This window comes from Poecile atricapillus, chromosome 3, assembly GCF_030490865.1.
Source record: "Poecile atricapillus isolate bPoeAtr1 chromosome 3, bPoeAtr1.hap1, whole genome shotgun sequence".
In the NCBI taxonomy this organism is placed as follows: Eukaryota; Metazoa; Chordata; class Aves; order Passeriformes; family Paridae; genus Poecile; species Poecile atricapillus.
The window spans coordinates 67506761-67525519 of NC_081251.1; the positions used below are offsets into that span (position 1 = coordinate 67506761).

Consider the following 18759-nt stretch of genomic DNA (forward strand, 5'->3'; position numbering starts at 1 on the left):
GTAATTCAAGGGTAAAAGCCCAGCTACAGCACACTAGTAAACCTAGTTTACAAGACCACTAGGGAGTAGAAAAGCTGTGTTCAGTCACTAGTACAAAGGTGGAGAAATTGAAAAAAGCTATTTGATTGGGGGGCTCATTAAAATCAGCCAGTCATCAAAGGAAATAGATGTTTAGTCCAGCTGTGATTTCACCATGTGATTGATATGCAGTGAATCTAGATTAACAGATAGTGTGGTCCTGATAGAGGGGAATCTTCCCTGGCTTAGAAAGGGTACTATTGTGGTACACCTTTGCTACTGCTTTCCACCCCTGGATAGCAGAGTTCTCAATAAGCAGTTAATTTTGGTCCTTGTTTTCTTGTACTCTGAGAAGTCTGAATTTTTTGCGAGGTTTGAGATAGGGTGTGGTTGCCTGTAAAAGGAGTGCCAATTTACTTGAGCATCGCAGAGTCTATTTCTTAGGAAGGGAGATCAGACCGAAGCCTAGGCAGAGAAGTTGAAAGTCACACTACAATGCTTCATAAAGCCACCACTTCTGGACTAGCATTTTTCTTTCCAGTTCTTATTTATGTTTTTTTCTAGTACTGAAACTGAGGGGAAAGATCAAAAAAAGTATCTAAGTTCACCAAATTAAAAAACATTTAAGCAAGGTTTATTTTTCTTTCAAATTAGCCCTTTTTAAAGGGAAATTCTCCAGGAATTTTTGTCCAAAGAATTAAAAAATAGAAAATAAAAAAAGCCTGGTAAAGGCCTTAAGTTATATTTCCTATAGACACAGCCTCCACTCTAGTGGTGGTGTTTGAGGGTCACTCTTCATCCTGGCTTTGCAGAGATTCTCTGTATTTTTTCTTTCACTGAAATTCCATAGACAGTAATTAAGGAACTTGAGGCCAGCAAGAGGTCAGCAAGCCTTCATCAGTGAAAACAGGGATTGTTTGCCATGTACAACACTCCCTTTTTTCCTTGTGGTGAATAGAAGATTTGCTTAGAGCTGATGACTTATGCCTTTCTTGCAAGTTATGTAGCTAGCGAGTAACTAGGGGAATCAATCAGTGAGCAGAAAACAGCTAATTGAGTCCAGCATCACGCTTTTTTCTTCCTTACATATTCAGCACTGGAATCGGAGCCAGTTTGGTGTCTGATAATGTAACTCGAGAGAAGAGGCATTTTGTGTGCAGGATTCAGAACTAATTCAATACTTAAGAAGAAGTGTCTGCTCCTAAATTTTAGGGTTACAAAGCTGACAGCGGTTGAGGACTCGGGGGAAAATACTCGAAACTGAGCTTTAGGCCTATAAATGCCGAAGCTGGTAAGTCACTGAGCGTGTAGCATGATGTGGAGAGGATGTGCCTCCTGTTTCAGAGAGGGAGAAAGAGAAAAGGCTTTTGTGGTTATTCTTAGGCACAGCACAGCATGCATAGCTTTTCTCAGTTTTCCTTTTCCTTTCCTTGGGCTTTTAAGTTCTTTTCTGTTCTATTTTCCTGTCTCTGACTTTATGCAGGCGTCTTTAATAAAAAACTTTTTAAAGTTAGAATGGTTGGGATTTTTGGCAGATGGAAAGCCTGTTAGAAAGAAGAAAGGACACGTGTAGCCACATCTCCTAAAGGGAACAGCAAAGTCTCTTTGCATTTACTACAGAGCTTGTAGTTCTGAGGTGAGCTAGCCAGGGCTGGGGGATGTGATGTGATGTGTCTATGAATCTAAATGTGGTTTTTTGCCCCACTTTGCTGAACAAGAATCGTCTGATAGTGAAAAAGAATTGTGGCTTAAGTTTAATCAGGTATTAAAAGATTTTGGGTTTTTTTAAGTGCAAGGTTTCCTAGAGATTTCAGTTTGGGGCTGAACTATTACTGGGCATAAAGCAAACTGTAAAATTTTAACATCTCTCTAAATGGCTTCACACAGCTCATGTAAAAGTCTTATATGTTTGGGGTTTTTTCTGGAGCTGAAGCAAATTAATCAGTTATGATAGCTTTAACTGGATGTTGTCCTAGAGTTTCTTACACATTTTTATTGGGACATGGCTACCAAGCTTTGGCTGTTTTTTAAGGGCTGCTGCTATAACCCTGAAGTGTTTCCAAACATAGTCCTGTTGAAAGCCAGCTACTTATTTCTGGTTTACATTTTGCCAGTTACTTCCAAGAACGCTAATAAATGTTAGTTGTCTCTCACTCTCCCTCTTTCTCTGTGAAGCACTAATGCAAAGAGGGAGGTTAAGATTGTTATTTCTGTGGCGTGTGAAATGGGCTGGATGTTAAAGAACAGCAGAGCAAGGCGTGAGCCCTGCCTCCCGAGCAAGCAGCAGCAAAGAGCCTGCGTGAGAAAAGCAGGAGAGAAAGTGAGAAGAGTGCCAGGAGCAGAACTGTAGAGAGCTCTTAGAATGTCAGAGTACATGTGCTAATTTCCTATTTGTTCCTCAACGAAGAGCTCTTTACTTTGATCTTACATACGAGGGCCTTTGGGGGTGCGCAAGTAGGGAGTTTTCCAAGGTGAAGGGATGCAAGAGGTGGCAGAGGGGATTTATTTCTTCTGGATTTGAGAGCATCTTCACTGTTTGTGACCACATCTTTTTGCAGCGAAAAGCTGGGCAGTGGGTATGGGCCTTGGCCTCTCTGTAGTTTTCCAGGCGTGTGGTACGTGGTGGCTGCAGTCCTCTGCATGCAGTTTTTGGTATTTCCAGATGCTGTTAATATATTCCCTGTTTCCCTGCAGTCCTTCGCGCGGCTGTGCAGCCAAGCTCTCGGAGCTGGCGCGTTTCCGCACCGTGAGAGCATCGCAGATGCGGGATGCACTTGCTCCAAGGCGCGCGGGGAAGGGCGGCTCCGGCCAGCCAAGGGGCCCCACGGGCTGCGCGGGTCCCCGGCAGCCCGGCCGAGCCCTGCGCTCGCTTTCAACCCGCGCGAGTTTTGTGCATCAGCTTCGGCCAATTTGCTATGGTTTAGGGCTGTGGAGCCAGCTGTCTGCAATGTGATGTAATGTTGCCCTGGAAACCAGAAATGAAACACTTAAGCATTCACCACAGAGTTGCTACATACAGCATTAGCCAAAGTAATTAAAAGTTGAGCCATATGGGCTTTTGGATGGAAAAATTTGGAGCGGAGGAGATGGAAGTTAAGTTGTTCCTATTTGCAGTGCTGCAAATCTGTTTGTTGTCCCCTTGAGGGCACGGGGATAGGCTGCCTTGGCTGTGCACAGGGGTGCAGGGAGCTAGAGGGGCTCTGGCTGTTTTATCAGCATGTTAAGGACACCGAGGCTTGGCCTGATGGAAGAGCCGTGTGCCAGGGGCCAGGAGGCACTGGTGGGCAGGGTGCAGCATGGATTCCTCCAGTGCTGGAGAGCCTCTGGCTAAGCATCACGCAGACTTGTCCACTCTATAACAGACCACATCTACCCTTCTGCAGTGCTGCAGCCTGTGAACGGGGAAGAGAGCAAGAAGGGCTGGCAGCTGGCTACATCCAAGCCCTGTGCCAAGGCCTTGCTGCTAGAGCTGTCCAGGAAACCATTTGCCCAGCCTGCCATGCTTTGGGGACATTGGGGTAATTTTCCCATCTGAAGTCAGGGACAGCTACCAAGAAAAGCAATTCAGTCACCATGAAAGAGGGGAGGGGTAGAGTGGATTGGGGAAGTCAAAGCATGGAAGTTCAGTGATTTGAATATGTCAGTTATGGCCTGGATGCTTTACATTTCTGTTTTCTGTTTAATATTAGCTGTAAAAGAAAGCATTACTTAAGCTGGAAAATTAAGCTCTGTTTCCCATGTGCCAGAATGGAAACTTTTGTTAATTCCAAGGCTTTTCTTAAAAAGTTGATTCAAAAACAGGAAGCAAGTGAAGAGTAATCCTTTTTGAAAATGCATTCATTTTCAAGGAATTGGCATTTTTTGACAGTAAAGTTTCCTGAGCAGCACCAGTGGTGTAGTCAAAAATTTTAAGCCTTTTTGCATAAACTTATTGTCCATCCTTTTTTTGCTGTAGAAGATTTCTCTGTCACATGCTACCTGGTATGATAGGAGGTAGGCTTTTGAAGGGAGACTGTCTTTGTCTTTCATCTACCCATGAAGCACGACCTGTTCTTGCCTACCTTCAAAGTACTGGTGACAGAAAGGATCTGTCACTGCTTGTGGAGGACCCCAGCTCAAAAGGGTACTAGGAATCCTGAAGCATGGGGGAAAAGCAGCTGGCACTTACTTCTGATTGGACTTTATTTATTTTGAAGTATGGTGAACCCCCTCTTTACCACCCACTCGGGTTTTGATTTCAGTACCTTGCGCTGAGGCTATTTTGACACTTGCTTTTGCTGTGGTACTTTTGAATGTAAATGTCAGATGTCGTAAAAGCTCTTCATTGTTGTTGTTGTTGAGTCTTCATAACCCTGAGGGGGCACAGTTCCTTATCAGATATCAGTGGTGCAAAGTAGGACTAGCTGTTTATTCTTCTGTGAAATCCTGGATGGAGGGACCAGGTATGAGCTGTTCTCTAAGTCTTACAGAGCTCACAGTTTCAGAAACAGTAGTCTTGCAAACTGAGGGTGCAGGAGGAGTAAAGATGGAAAGCAATCCCCTAGAGTGATTGCATTTAAAATAAACCCATCTTGAGTGCAGAATATGCATGATGGTTGCTTGACAGGATGTACTAAATGGCCCAAGAAATCTTGACTGAACTTCTTGATTACAGTCAATAATCCATTCATCATCTTATCTAAATGTGTCTGTCTTGCTTGACATATCACTAAGTTGTCCTAGGCATAAACTCTGAATTAACACTCATGTTGTTGCTTAATTTACTTCATGTAAACAACTCTGGTACTCTTTACAGTCCTACATTTCCCAAAGGAAGTTTATTAATTACCTAGCCATTCTGTAACCACAATAAACACATTTGTGCAATTCTTGAATGATAGAATGACAATTCCTACTGCCATATGTGGTCGGTTTGGTATTCCTCCTTATTTTGGAGTAATGCAAAGCTTGTGGAAAACTGGTAATGGACAGTGCCCTTGCAGCAATTTGTTGAAGTTTGCTCTGGTGTGGTTCTGGGGCCCTTGTGAGGTGCATGCCTGGGAGGCAGGCTTTCAGAGCTGCCCTGGCTCTGTCAGGCACTGTGTCTTTGGAAGCATTCCAGTGCAGCTGCTAATTGGTGTCCTGCCCCATGGCATCTGCCTTTAGTACCTCATCCTGGTATTTAAGTGCACTACAAAAGTAGAAAGCACTTTTATGTTCAGCTTCTCTTACTCATCCTCCAGATAAACAGACTGGCATTTTTGCTGGGAAGAGAAGGGGCTGGCTTTTTTTTGTTTGTTTGTTTTTACTTGGCTTGCATCTCTTGGGGATCTTTATTTTTAAAAGTTTAATTAAGGAGAAGGAGAAAAAAGGATGAGCACACTCTGGAAACCCAGATAGCTGCACTGACAGGAAGCTGCATGAGGGTTTTTAGAGCTGACCATTAGGAATGCTGTGAATTGGCTGGGACTATGAGTGCAAACAAAGTAAGGTATACGATCCATACCGCACTCCAGCTGGAGCCTGTGCTGTGTGCAGGAATGTGCAGCAGCACAGGATGCCAGGGCTGTCCTGGCCAAGCCGGAGAGCCCTGCTGGCCTCCCCTCCTCTCCCCTTCCCTTCCCTTCCCTGCCCTTCCCCCCGCCGCCTTCCACATTCTGAACTGATTAAAACAGAGGAAGTAGCACGTTGAACATTGGATCTGGCTCGAAAATCGAAGTTGTCTTCTCGTTCACAAGGAATGGATTGTTTCAGCTTGTTGTGTCACTGCTGCTGGAGAGAAGGGAATTTTTTTTTGTCTCTGTAATGTTTGATACTTGAGGGAAAACAGCTGGAACTGAGCATACTGGATCAGATGCAAAACGAAACGGGATGCTGGGGAATATGGACTGCACTGTATATCTGAAAAGGTCAGAGTTTTCCCTTGGTCAGTGCTGGAGGAATGCTCTGTCCATCTTAACTCCAGCCTCGAGAGCCTTCAGGAGGAGTGTAAGGAGCAGGGAGGAGGAAGGGAATATTTTGTAGCTGTGGCAGTCTGTGAGCGAGGCAGATGAGGTCTCCTCCTTCCTTTCCTTCCCATCCCTTTCTTGTGCTGCTGTTTTTGATTTTCTGGGAAGACTGGGGGGAAAAAAAGAGAAGTCGTCAGTGACAGAGCTTCAGTGTGGAAAAGCTGTTTATAACAGCTTTATAAAGCAGGTTTAAACAGCAAGTTCTGAGATGCCAGACAGACCAGGGACTGACTAAACCACGGGAGCATAACTGGTATGGTAAGAAGAACCCTGGAAAAGAGCCCTGCCTGAAACATACTGGAAGAGGACGTGGAAGTAGTTATTACACAATGCATGTGAAGAAAGACAAGGGCAGGAATGCATTTCAGTGCCTAGGATCTTACGTTGCACAGATTTAGAAATCAAAATGGTATGTCATGCTTTCAGAAAAAGAAAAAAGAAAAAAAGAAAAAACAAGAAAACCCTCAGTAATTAAAATGTTTCTGTCTGACCTGAGCTGAAAATATAGCACCAGTTACAGAGCTGCATTGACACAACGCAGCAGATGAGCTGGGTTAACTTGACTTGAAGGACCAAGCCGTGGAACTACTGCTTTATTAATATTCCCTTTGTTTCTTTGCCAGTCAAGAGAACAATCCGATGATGAAACAGAGGAGTCGGTGAAGTTTAAGAGGTTGCACAAGCTGGTGAATTCTACTCGCAGAGTCAGGAAGAAACTCATAAGAGTTGAAGAAATGAAAAAACCCAGCACAGAAGGTAAAAAGCAACATGGTTAAAACTGCTTGCGTGAATAGATGTTTCTGTTGAGAGGGGACTGAAAGTGGAGGGTTGGGGAGGGAGGGGTGGAGTATTCCTAAGGGATAGTAGGAACAACTGCCTTGTCTATTGTGCATGCCTTAAGTTATTGAATTTTTAGGCTTTAGAAGGAGGAAAGTGACAGCCTAGAATGTGGTTACTGCTGATCTGGTGTTCTCAGAGCAGCACTGGAGAGCCCCTCATTAAGAGATTAGAAGTTGGCTTATGTTTTATGTCCCATGCTGGGGAGGGAATGAGCCTGGGAGTAATCCCAGCCAGCTGCCCGACAAGCTCAGCGAGGAGGTAAGTGGAGCCATTACCACACTGCTTCCCCCTCCCATACCCTGGGTGGCACACAGGTGAACCTCCTGCTCATTTTGGGAGGGTAGCAGCTGGCTGGTGGTACAGTTGAACCACATGGCATCACCCTATGGAAAAAAATACAGAACCTCTATCAGGCATTCTTGTGGGCTAGAGGCTGCCCACAAGCCTTCTATACTTCTATACAATACTTCTGGGGGATCCTGTCTGCAATTTGGCTTCTGAATGAGCCCTGCTCTCTACAGAGAGGGGGAGAGAAGGGAGGAGGAGGAGGAGGAGGAGGGTGGGGAAAGGGAAGCAAAGTTCAGGGCCTGGGAACACTATGTTGCAGAATTAACTCCGAATGACCTGTATGAATGTGTGACCACTCAGATTAATGGAGCCTGATCCTCAGGAGCCTCTCTGTACAGCTGTGCTTGAGTCCTCACTGGAATTGTGGGCACCTCTCTATGTTGGTGGCCTTCCTGGCATCGTATGTCAGTTCCCCTCAGCTCTGCAGTGAGCTGAGCGGTATTATGACTCTTTCCTAGTGCATTTAAGGAGAACACGTGCATCTTGCGTATGTGGCAGGAAGCTGCTGGCAGATCTGTGATCCAGCCTGACTCTCCTACATTATGGATGGTGTTACCAGCTGGTGTGAAAGGCACAGCCAGTCTAGAGCTCTGGAATGGGCAGCTGTCTCTGTCTGGAAAGGTTTTTATCACCTCATATGGTGAGCATAGAGCTGGGATACCTTGGAAACAAATGTGGATTTTGAGATGGGACAAACAAAATAGGGCAATTTTTCCACTGCTCTGGGGAAAAACGGCCTGCAGAGAAGCCTGTCCTAAGTCCTCCTTCTCTCCCCGGGAGTCTGGGAAAAGCTGCAGGGAGCAGTCAGGAGGAGGCTTCAGGGATGGGAGCAGACACAGGAGCAAGCAGCTCAGGGGCTGCTGGGCATGCAGATGCCTTCCTGCAGTTGGACCAGACTTTCTCTTCAGCATATTAAGTATCTGTCTAGCTCTCTGTATCCTCTCTTACGGTGCTTTACCTCCTTAGTTCCTTTTTCCCTCAGTCTTTCACTTAAGTGTGCCATTCCTGGGTTTTTGTCCTCCGGGATTTTTAGTTCCATTGAGTTTTTCCACCCCTGCCCCTGCAGAAAAAGCACTGAACTAGCAACTGTATCCAAAAAAAGTTTGTTCTCCCTTCTTCTTTTTCCATCTGCTCTCTGTCTTCTCTAGCTCTAGGCTTCTCTGATTAAATTATCTGTAACTCTGAGTTTGTAGTTTATCTATCACTCTGGACTTTCTTTGTAGATTCGCTCTTGGAAAACTCAATAGCAGAATTAATTATTTCTAAATAACAATATGGATTAATTCTGTATAACTAGAAGGCCCTCTCAGTAGCCAAGTCTACCTTAGCAGTAGATATCTATGACTTTCCTTTCAGGAAATATGACACCAAAATTTTCATATGGCACATTAAAAGTGCTTTATTAATGTTGTCCATCCCAATCTCTCATAATACAGGTTTGTAGTCCCAATTGGAAATGTCAGAGGTCTGTGCAAGGTCACAAAAAATAGGGTGGTGAGATTTGGGATTGCTGTCTGGCCTTCCAAGTTACCTGCAGTTGACTGGATTGGTTTTTGAGCTGTTTGCTATGGTTCTTTGAATCTGTGTTATGAATGTAAAGTAATGTGAAATCACAGGTGACTAGGTTTTGGGGAGTTGGCTGTTATGTTTGATTGAGTAACATCAGTAAAATTTGAATAAATTTTTGAGAAATTTGAAGGATATTTGGATAAATTCACTAATGTTCAACATTAAGTTGCCTTTAGTACAGTGTAAGCATAGACTTATTTTGAAAACTGACATGCAGTTTCCTGGAAGAAAGATTCTACATAATCCTACTCAAAAATTTCTTCACAAAGAGCAAGTTTGCCTAATTTCACTTTTGTGTTCCTGTAGGTTTTTAAGAAAAGCACACTAGTCTCTGATTCTTCTCCCGCATTTCTATTGCTGACTCTGTTATCACAATGAATGTACATTTGGCTGAGCTGATACTCACTAGAATTTGCCAATATCTGAATCCATATGTATTTTGTCTTAATCTGCTCCTAAGTGAGCCAAATAACTGAAACTTCCTAATTCCTGAGCACCATTCTTATATAGCACTTAAAAATGCATCACATCTACATCTGTGTCATTATGGCTTTGTGTCATGGACTCACTCCAAATAACATCTGTTACAGTGTTGACACACAATACATATTTTACAAGCTGTTTGAAAACATATTTACTTAGTTGACTAAAATTGTTTATCAGTACATACTCAGTCCCAGGAGAATGTCTGTTTTCTGTTCAAATTAAGATGTAGAGGGGGAGAAGAGCAAGCTGGACAGTCCAGGGAAAGTGGTGTCAAAAAAAGACTCCAATCTACAGACCTACCCCAATAAATTTCTCAAGAGTGAAAGTTGCATGTCAGATTTGATCCATTATCCCTTCAGTGTCATGGTGAACTTTGTCATAGTAAAATAGCATCTTAGGTTTCAACAAAAATATGTCAAATACGTTTTGCCAGCAGAGTGTGCTGAAGGTGAGGCAGGAATCCTATACAGGGCTGCTAATCTGTCATTGTGGAAGATGTTCCTTGTAATTGAATGAGCCAGTTTAGTAAATTGTAGGTATTTTGGTTACAGTTCAAATTTAGTTCTGCTGTAAGACTGTGGAAGCGGTCAAAGAAGAAGGCAAAATTAGGTCATTAGCAAATTTATTTTGGTAAGAAATAAATACAGTCATATTTGTGTGTGTGTTTGTGTGTCTGATGCATAACTATGAATGCTGTGAAATTTGTCAGGGAGACAGAGGAGGATGTATACTTTTTTTTGACTCTTACCTTGTTATTACATCCAAAACCTGTGCTTATACTTTGCTCAAAAGAAAACACCAAAGTTTCTCTGAAGTTTTGAATTTGAGAAATTCAAAGGAGTTGCAGTTTCAAGTTCTTTATTCCCTTCACTCCAAAAAGGAAACCTGGCTATCTGCCCATGTCCAGTACTTACGTTGCAAAATATTCCTGTGAAATATTTTCCAGAAAAATTTGGTGAAAACTAAGTGTTTCTTTCATTACCAGGACACTGTTGAAATTGGCACACCTTCAGTTTGACCTACTTCTTTGTTTTTGCATCTGCTAAGTAAATTCTGTGTGATTAAAATTGGTGCCTCTTCTCCCATCAAAATCCCAGAACTTTAAATTTCATCCTGGAGTGAGTGTAACTCTATAACTTTCTGTGAAAAATACTCCTTTCTGCAGTCACAGGAGCAGTAGGTATTGGAAAACTGGACCTGAGAGATACTTGTTTGGGTTTTAATACCTATTGTAAGCTCACTAGAGCTGAGTGTCATATGCAAGTATCAGAAGAAAAACATGAGAAAACAGATCCCAGCTCCAGCTTTTAAGGAGTTGTTAGTGGGAACATCTGTGGTCTTAGCTGCAGATGAAAGACAGAAAATAATGATTAATTTAATTACAGGATGTTGTCTTCTGTCTGTTAACTAATCCCAGCATTCTCACTTCACAAATGGAAGGAGCTGCTTCAGGTTTATCCACTCAAAAATAACTTCTGAGCAATTTACATCAAAAATAGTTTTCTCCCAATTTAAGTGGATGATATATTGAATAAATACAGTAAGACTCCACAGGGAAACATTTTAGAGAATTATGAACAATGACAAGCGTTGTGCTGCTTTTGTCCCCTGTAGGTGTGGAAGAGCATTCACTTGACAACTCTCCTATTCTGGATGACAGATCAGCACTTTACTCTGGAGTTCACAAGAAGCAATTCTACTTTGACAGCTCCTGTGAAAAGCAGCCAGAGGATGACTCGGACTCACTTACTACATCTCCCTCATCCAGCAGTCTTGATACGTGGGGAGCTAACCGGAAGCTGGTGAAGACCTTCAGCAAAACTGATAACCGTGGCCTTATCAAGCCTCCCAAGAAACTTGGGACATTTTTCTCTTACCCAGAAGAGGAGAAGTCCCAGAAAGTTTGCCGCTCCTTGACAGATGGGGAAATGAAGAAGAGCCTCGGCTCGCTGAGCCATGGGGTAAGTACAGAAAGCATTTGCTTTTATGACAGCAACAGGCACAAGCACCATCTTCTGGTGTCCCTGGAGGAGATTCAGAGTGTAAGGAAGCAGATCCGATTGAAGAAAATGGATACTAACTATTCCTGTTCCAGAGCTTTTCTCTGCCAGCGCCCTGCTAGGAAAGGAGCATCCCCCACAACTTGCGACCTGCAATTACTGCGGCACAAAACGAAAGGGGGTGGAGGTTGTGGCTTCCCAAACAGAAGGCTACGAGGGCGCACCTCTGTCAGCGAGTTCAATATTACCTATGTGGTGGAGAGAAGCCTGTACAGTCACCTCAACCTCTCACAGCTGGTGCGTCCCGTTACTGACAGGACCCTGAGCAAGGCCGACAAGCAGGACCTGAGGAGATGCCTGCTGGAGGAGGATGAGGAGGCCAAGAGGAAGTGGGCTGCTACAGTGGATCGCTGTACTAAAAGGGTTCTCTTGAGAATCCACCAAAAGTCTGTGAGTCAAAGAGTTGCCATGAAGGTGGTCTTCCAGTTTCTGTGAGGTTGCAGTGAACACTTTCTGCTTCGTACTTTTAACTAAAATTCAGTGCTTCTGCTTTCTTTGCCATTATAAACTCTTAAGCACTGTAATGCCGGTGTAAGGAAAGAGCTGGATATAATCTTGTCAGAGAAGAGTTTTGTTGAGTCTGCTGTTTCTGTGTGTACAGAGTAACTTGGTGTGAGAGGGCAAATATGACAAAATTCTGCTTTTTAAATTAACCTAGTGCAGAAGTAGAGATCACCATTGAACAGAGAAGGTATGAGATGCTATAAATGTATTTTGTGTGATGCTTTGAGAGTCAGTATTCTCTTCAAGGGGTAGCAAGAGATGAACGAGATTTTCAGAGTACTAGAGTATTGTTACTCAACTGTGCTCTATTCCTCTTCAGTTGTCAGTGCCTTAAATTGGCCTTTCCCTTCTCAGAAAGGCTTTTCCCATCTCATCAGTTCACTCACCCTCCCTTATATACACAGCTGCAGAAAGACAGAGTTTTACATTAGGTAGTCATTGCCCTCCTGTTTGCTGCTCAACACCACCGGAATTGTCACTACTGCTTCTTCTTTCTAGCATGGAACGATGGTGTACCTTTCCTCAGAGCGTTACAGAAAGGCAACAAGGGGTGGCCAAAAGAGGAAATTGTGCTTACAGTGAGAAATTAAGTGATTTGAACACTCCAGAGGGATCCAAATCTGCTTCCTGATTATATGACCCAGTTTTGACAGTTCCGTTAACCATGATTCTGAGTTTCCTAGGAACATGCCTTTGGTGCCAGATGTCCAAAGCTGAGCCAGCTAGTCTGTTGTTCAGTTGACAATGTTCCCTACTTCAGTGGATGGAAACAGCAGTGCACTCGTAACATTAAGCAAGATATTCCAGTGAACAATACAGCAGAAACAGCTTTTCCTCTTAAATAACAGATTTATTTTTTTTTTGAGAGGTCTCTGCTTAATTTCATCTGCTATAAGGTATAAGAATGATGGCTGTGGTCTCCTTGAATAGCCTGTGGGAGGTGACCAGGCGTGCTGGTTCACTTTTTGCTCTTCAGCCCCAAAATACAGATTGATTTTTTGTTTTTTTCTACCCAATACCATGAGCATTCTCTCTTGGCAGCTTTACTGTTTCTTCTGCATTGATTGCTTACCCTACTGCCTCACAGGATACTGTTTATTACTACAGACATTGTACCCAGAAGATGTTGCTTTCCTTTAAGGATATTACAATGATAGGAGAAACCTTGCTTGTCCTTCTGTGAGTTAAATAATAAGGTTATCTTGAACCAAAAAGCATCCTCATATGTTCTAGAGATGCCCCATAATTAAAAATACCCTCTAAAACTGTCTTGGTGAATACAGATGACAGAAACAAACTCTTCTATTCTTCTAATAAGTTAGTCTTGTCTCACCATAGTAATTTCATTATGAAAACTATCTGCACTGACCTTTGCTTAATCGCAGAGATACAGTTAGAAATGGACAGCGTTTCATTGTTGTTGAGGAACTTCTCAGTCAGCTGCTTCTCCAGCTTTGTTTAAATGGGATAAATGTTGGAGACCTGCTGCCCTTACTAACTTTTTCAATGCACTTTTTCCTGGAACCACAAGTAGGTGACAAGCTTCAACTAATGCTGCTCCTTCCTAGAAACGCTTAATGTTTGTTTGCTGCAACCTCAGGGAAATTGCAATACCTCTGTATTCAGTGGAATTGGTCACTCTGTCTTGCCTTGCCATTCATTTTTGTCATTTATATTTGTTTCAGTGGCCTGGACATGCATGAAGTTTTCAAATGGCATCAGTTTTTCTTTTCTCCCAGAAGAATAATACTTTTGATTGCATGGCCATTCCATTGAATATCCCTCTCCTCATCCACAGACCTTTTGTTTGCTGCAGTATTGCCAGGGTCTCTACTGAAGTCTGAAGGTGGAAGTTAAATTTTAAATATATGGGGAGGTCCATAGGGAAACAACAAGCATCCTTAACAAGGTGCATTTACTCAGAAGCTTTTAAGCAACAGTTGCTCTGCTTTCCAAGAAGACTTCTTTAGGAGGAGCTCTGGCTGGTTTGACAGACAGGTTTGCTCAGAGCAGTTCCAGATGTCCTCTCTTCATTGCTGGGATTACCATACATTGCAGGATGAGTTATAATGGTTCTTCACAGAAGGACCAAGTTACTCCTAGCTAAACATGCTGTTTAGAAACTGATCTTATTACTTGTGGTTGGTCTCAAATGTTTTCTAAAAACAATTTTTAAAACCTGTGCCATAGTCACATTGCCTTTTGGAAAAAAACACATAGAAAAATTCTACATCACAGTATCCTCTTCAGTGTTGTGTGGGGCCTACACAAAGCTGGCTCTGAGTTCCACTAGAGTTGCAGTTGGTGCAAAAACTGTCATCCGAGTTTGTTGGGTGTAAGCAGCAAGAAGCTAGAAATAAAACCTTTTAAAAGCTATTAATATGAATGCTTCTAAGTGGTGAACAAGAAGAATGTTTACTTTAAAAGAATTAATTCTTATAATTGTTTATTAAGAGTCACAGTTTATACAGCTTGCTTCTTCCTAATTGACTTCCTAAAAGTGGGCTGGTAGTTCTCAGGTGCTGGGTTTTCACTGACTCACAATCCTTTGTAGGTGTGAGCCAATACCTAATCAATACCTAACTGATTCTTAAAGTGCCTTTGAAGTTACTTGGTTGGGTAGTTCAGGCCCTAGGAACTTTTAGTTCACAAGCATTGATCTTCTGCCTCATGTTTATCTCAGCTCTGACGGTGAAAAGAATACCTGTAGTAGGCATCTGCCTGTCTTCAAAACCACACTCAGAGCCCATAGCTGAAGTTGTGCGAGTTAATTGTAATGTCCATACCTTCATTTCCCTGCATTGCCTCATGAGACTTCTGCCAAGGCCAGTTACTTGAGTACTGTGCAGCTGGTTGCTCACTGGTCATGTTTTATTACTTCTTGCATTGCAAAGAAAAAGCTGGAAGTGACTAATGTGGAATCAGGGCTTGCTGAGTCTCTGGGGACACAATGCTTATGGATAATTGGGCTGGGTTTTTCCCTCCTCTTACCAAGGGCTTAGCCTACTAGGCTTCCAGTGATTCCCTGTATTTCAGTGGAAATGCAGCCTATGCAGCTATTCAGAAGGTAGGTTGTCGAATGCTTTAAAATATTTAGATTGGTGGTTCTCTGTTTCAGTGCTGCTGTGGACTTTTTTATGAAGGCAGATGGGAGTGAAGAGATGGAGTTGCCAGCACCTTGGAAAACTTGATGCATAAGATCAACAGTTTCCTGAGACCAAAAAGTCTTTTCTTTTTAAAAAGAGGAGTAGGCAGTAGATGACTCAACAGCAGCAGACCTTAGGCCAAGGAGTTGTCTCTGGAAAAGAGAGACTCATAATGCCTTACAACAGATTTCCTGATTTATAATCTCTCATCCCTTTGTTTGTTTGTTTGTTTCCATTTTGGCAGACATTTGTATTTTAATTGGTGTTCTCCAAATCGCAGATGTTCTAAGGGAGCTAATCATGGTGATAAAACCATCTATCCTTGGTTTTTTGCAGAGAACCTGTAGCTTTGGAGGCTTTGATTTGACAAATCGTTCCCTTCATATTGGAAACAGTTCTGACCAAATGGTGAGTTTGAGAAGGTGCAGACTTGGAATAGAATAAAATGAAATACACGGTTATGAGTTAAAATAGACTAAAGTGTAATTTAGGTCTGTAATAACAGTTTGGGGATCCAAGAAAACAGAGCATCTTTGTTAACCTCAAACTTCCTTAGCTTTGAGAATAGCATACCCACCCATATCCATGTGTGTAAAAGTATTTATATACAGTATATGTAAAGAGGTAGGGACAAGTGATCAAAGCACAGATCTGGGGGCACGTATGTGGGCTGTTCTTATATCCGACTTCCTCAGAGCATCACCCAAGACAAAATATGTGCTTGCTCTACTTCCTTGGTAAAAATATTTACTATTTGGAATGATGAGGCTAACTTTGCTGAAGGTCTGCCAATTATTTGCATGGAAGTCATTATGTAAGAAGTTCATTATTAGTTTTCTCATTGTATCTCAGAGCTCTGGAGTAGACCAGGATCCCATTGTGCTGGGTGCTGCGCAATAGGTCTCAGAGCATTCTTGTGTTTAAAAAAAAAACACATTTCCCCTGAGAATTAATTCCATTTTATGTTATTCATGTTGATCCCACTGTTACTGTTGGTTGGCCTGTGGTCAAAAATAACAGAACAGAAATGAGCCAGAACATTATATCAAATGAAATTGCAAGCATATTTTTTCCTTTTGCCCATATATGTTTTCCTTCTGTGTTTCAGCATTTGATCTGATAACTTTTCTGTCCACTTAAATCAAGTCTAAATTGTCAACCATTTTGTAGGCCAGCATTATATTATTTTTTATGTTGGCTGGGGTTTTTAGGCGTGTTTTTTGGTTTTGTTTTTTTCTTTTAAACATCATAAATTACCCCTAAATTTGCTAAATCTGTGTGTGGTTATTTTACTCATCAATTTGCAACTCAGTAAACAAATTAACTTCTGAACTTCTAGTGTTTATCTTTAAATATGGATACTTGTTTTGGTCATATTGGTTTTTAATATAAGAAAGTGTGAAGTCTAGATGTTATATTTATCCCTGGGAGCATCAGTAGTGGGAGAGATGCAGTGCACTAGAACAATGTATGTGGATCAAAGTGGGTTTTTTCTTGAAAACATGTAAGTCCATTAAGTAGAAAGTTTATTTCAGAAAAAAGATTAGGCAAAAAGCTATCCTTAATTTCTGGCAAAAGACAAAAATTAGCAAGGAAGTTGTAATTATGAGCAACTTTTGAGAGGAAAAATAATGTATTGTCAGAAATGAAGTATCAGTTTAATTTTGGAGAAACTTTTTGTAAGAACATTGATAAAGAGAAAACATACATAAATGCAGAAAAAAAAAGATAAATCTTTAATGTACAATACAGTGTACATTTATCTTAGGGTTTGATATCTTCTTGTAGCTAAATTTAACCAAGTCAGAGACCAAACTCAGTAGTCAGTCTCTTTGGCCAGATGGATTTTGTTCTTTTTTTTGCACTGTGATTTTTGGTGCACCCTTGCCAATGGAGGGTGCTGGAGTACATCTAATAGACCTGCATTGCTCAGTGGCTCCTGAACCAGAGTGGAGCATAAGACTGTGTGCAATGTCCTCCTGCCTGGACAGTCTGAATAAGGGCTGAATCACAGAAGTTTGGTAAAATGTCAGCTGATCCATGTTAACTATGTACGTGTGCCATAAGTAAGTGCTTGCTGCCCTAAGCTGGTTTAGAAAAGGTTAAATGAATTCAAAGCAGCTGGTCTTTGTAATCCACTATATAGGGAGCAGCTAATTTAGTTCGTCAGTACCCTGTTGTGTGCCTTAAAAAAAGCAATGCAAGTTTAACCTACCATGGTTGATGGATTTAGTACATTTTTCTGTGGTGTTTGGTTTTTGGTGTTTTTTGGGTTTTTTTTCTTATGGGCCATAGTAAAACCACAGAGGTTAGCAGAATGCCTGTCTGAAAATAAAAAGTAAATTTAGGTAGCCAAATGTAGATATCCATATATATAAATACACTTAGAGATATATATTTGGCTGGTATCTCAGTGGTACCTTTATTCTTGTTAAACTCTTTGTAGTATTGACCAACATGAGCCACATCTACTGTTGTGTGTCCTGTTAGAAAGGCTTAGCCTGAAACATGGAGTTTTCTATCAGATCAAATACTTACTGAAATTCAAAGGGATAAAGGCATCCTCACAGCCCCCAGCACGCAGTCTACACACAACACTTTCACAAAAATTTACACATCAGGCCTAAAGAGTAAGCTTCAGTGGTTTGCACAAGGTCTCAACACTGAATTTGGAGCAGGCAGCAGGACGCTGTGCTGCTGTCCTGTGTCTGCCTGGACACCTCTGCAATAACTGCTGGCTGAGGGCAAAAATGGCTCTTCTGTTTTAAAGGCTTAAGTCCTATTTTATTTTTCAGGGCAAAGAAGGAGACTTTGTTTATAAAGAAGTGATCAAATCACCCTCTGCCTCCCGTATATCTCTGGGCAAAAAGGTGAAGTCTGTAAAAGAAACCATGAAGAAAAGGATGTCAAAAAAATACAGCAGCTCTTTGTCTGAGCAGGTATGTAAGGTCTGCAGTGGAATCCACTTAAAAATGTAGTAGTGATAATCAATATTGATTCCCATGCATCAAGGCATCTCTGAAGAAATTTCTAACAAGATTATATGGTGTGACTTATTCCTATGCTCTTAAAAAATCCCTCACTGTGAAATGGCTTCCTATAGATGCCAGTACCGTGGAAAATGTATTTTCAGATTTTCATTTAAGTAGCTCATCAGAAGTCTGTTGTTGATGGCACTACACACCTCACTCTAAATTTCCATTTCTTTTCTATCATAATTTATTAAGGGAACCAGTCTTTGACACAGGGTCACAGTAATATATTTAATCTGCAATTTACACCCTAGTTTAAATTCCCAGCATAACTTACATACACAACTCTTCTCTGCTATAACAGGTCTTTTCTCCATCACAGCTTGTCCTGTGCAACAGCACATTAAAACAAAGGCACAGTCTAGTCAGAAAGGGGCATCTAACAGATGATTTTTCTATTATTCTTTCATTACAGATTTTTATAGTCTATTCTTAAAGGCAAACCTGAAGTACATTAGTTCTAAATTAGGCTTTGAATTTCAGTGGCCTAGAAACAATTGCTGTCTTTTTCCCTGTTCCTTTAGTGGAGTGACAAAAATCTTCGGCATTTGTTTAAAACCGGGGTTGCCACTTGGATTGTGTCAGGAATAGGTTGGAAAGCGGCTGGGAAAGCAGAGCTCTTCCTGGTTAACACCGCCCCCAAGTGGGCTCGGACCGGTCGCGGGGGGTGCTCAAAGTCATGGGAAATTGGGAATGGAACTTTTGTTCCTTTTTCAAAGCCTTGGTTGCCTGTAAAAGGAGCAGTTGGTAACATTCATAGTAACAACCC

General features: G+C 41.8%; 1 protein-coding gene across 8 annotated transcripts in view; it reads left to right on the forward strand.

The window, feature by feature from the left end:
• The window catches only part of SASH1 (SAM and SH3 domain containing 1), a 532432-nt gene that overhangs the window by 494100 nt on the left and 19573 nt on the right, over window positions 1–18759 (forward strand). For 5 of the 8 annotated variants that reach the window (XM_058834786.1, XM_058834787.1, XM_058834788.1 and 2 more), the window contains 4 exons: window positions 6629–6761; window positions 10863–11209; window positions 15295–15366; window positions 17754–17897. In XM_058834786.1, coding sequence (XP_058690769.1) covers window positions 6629–6761; window positions 10863–11209; window positions 15295–15366; window positions 17754–17897 — 696 coding nt within the window. The other 3 variants (XM_058834791.1, XM_058834794.1, XM_058834790.1) reach the window with 3 other exon arrangements.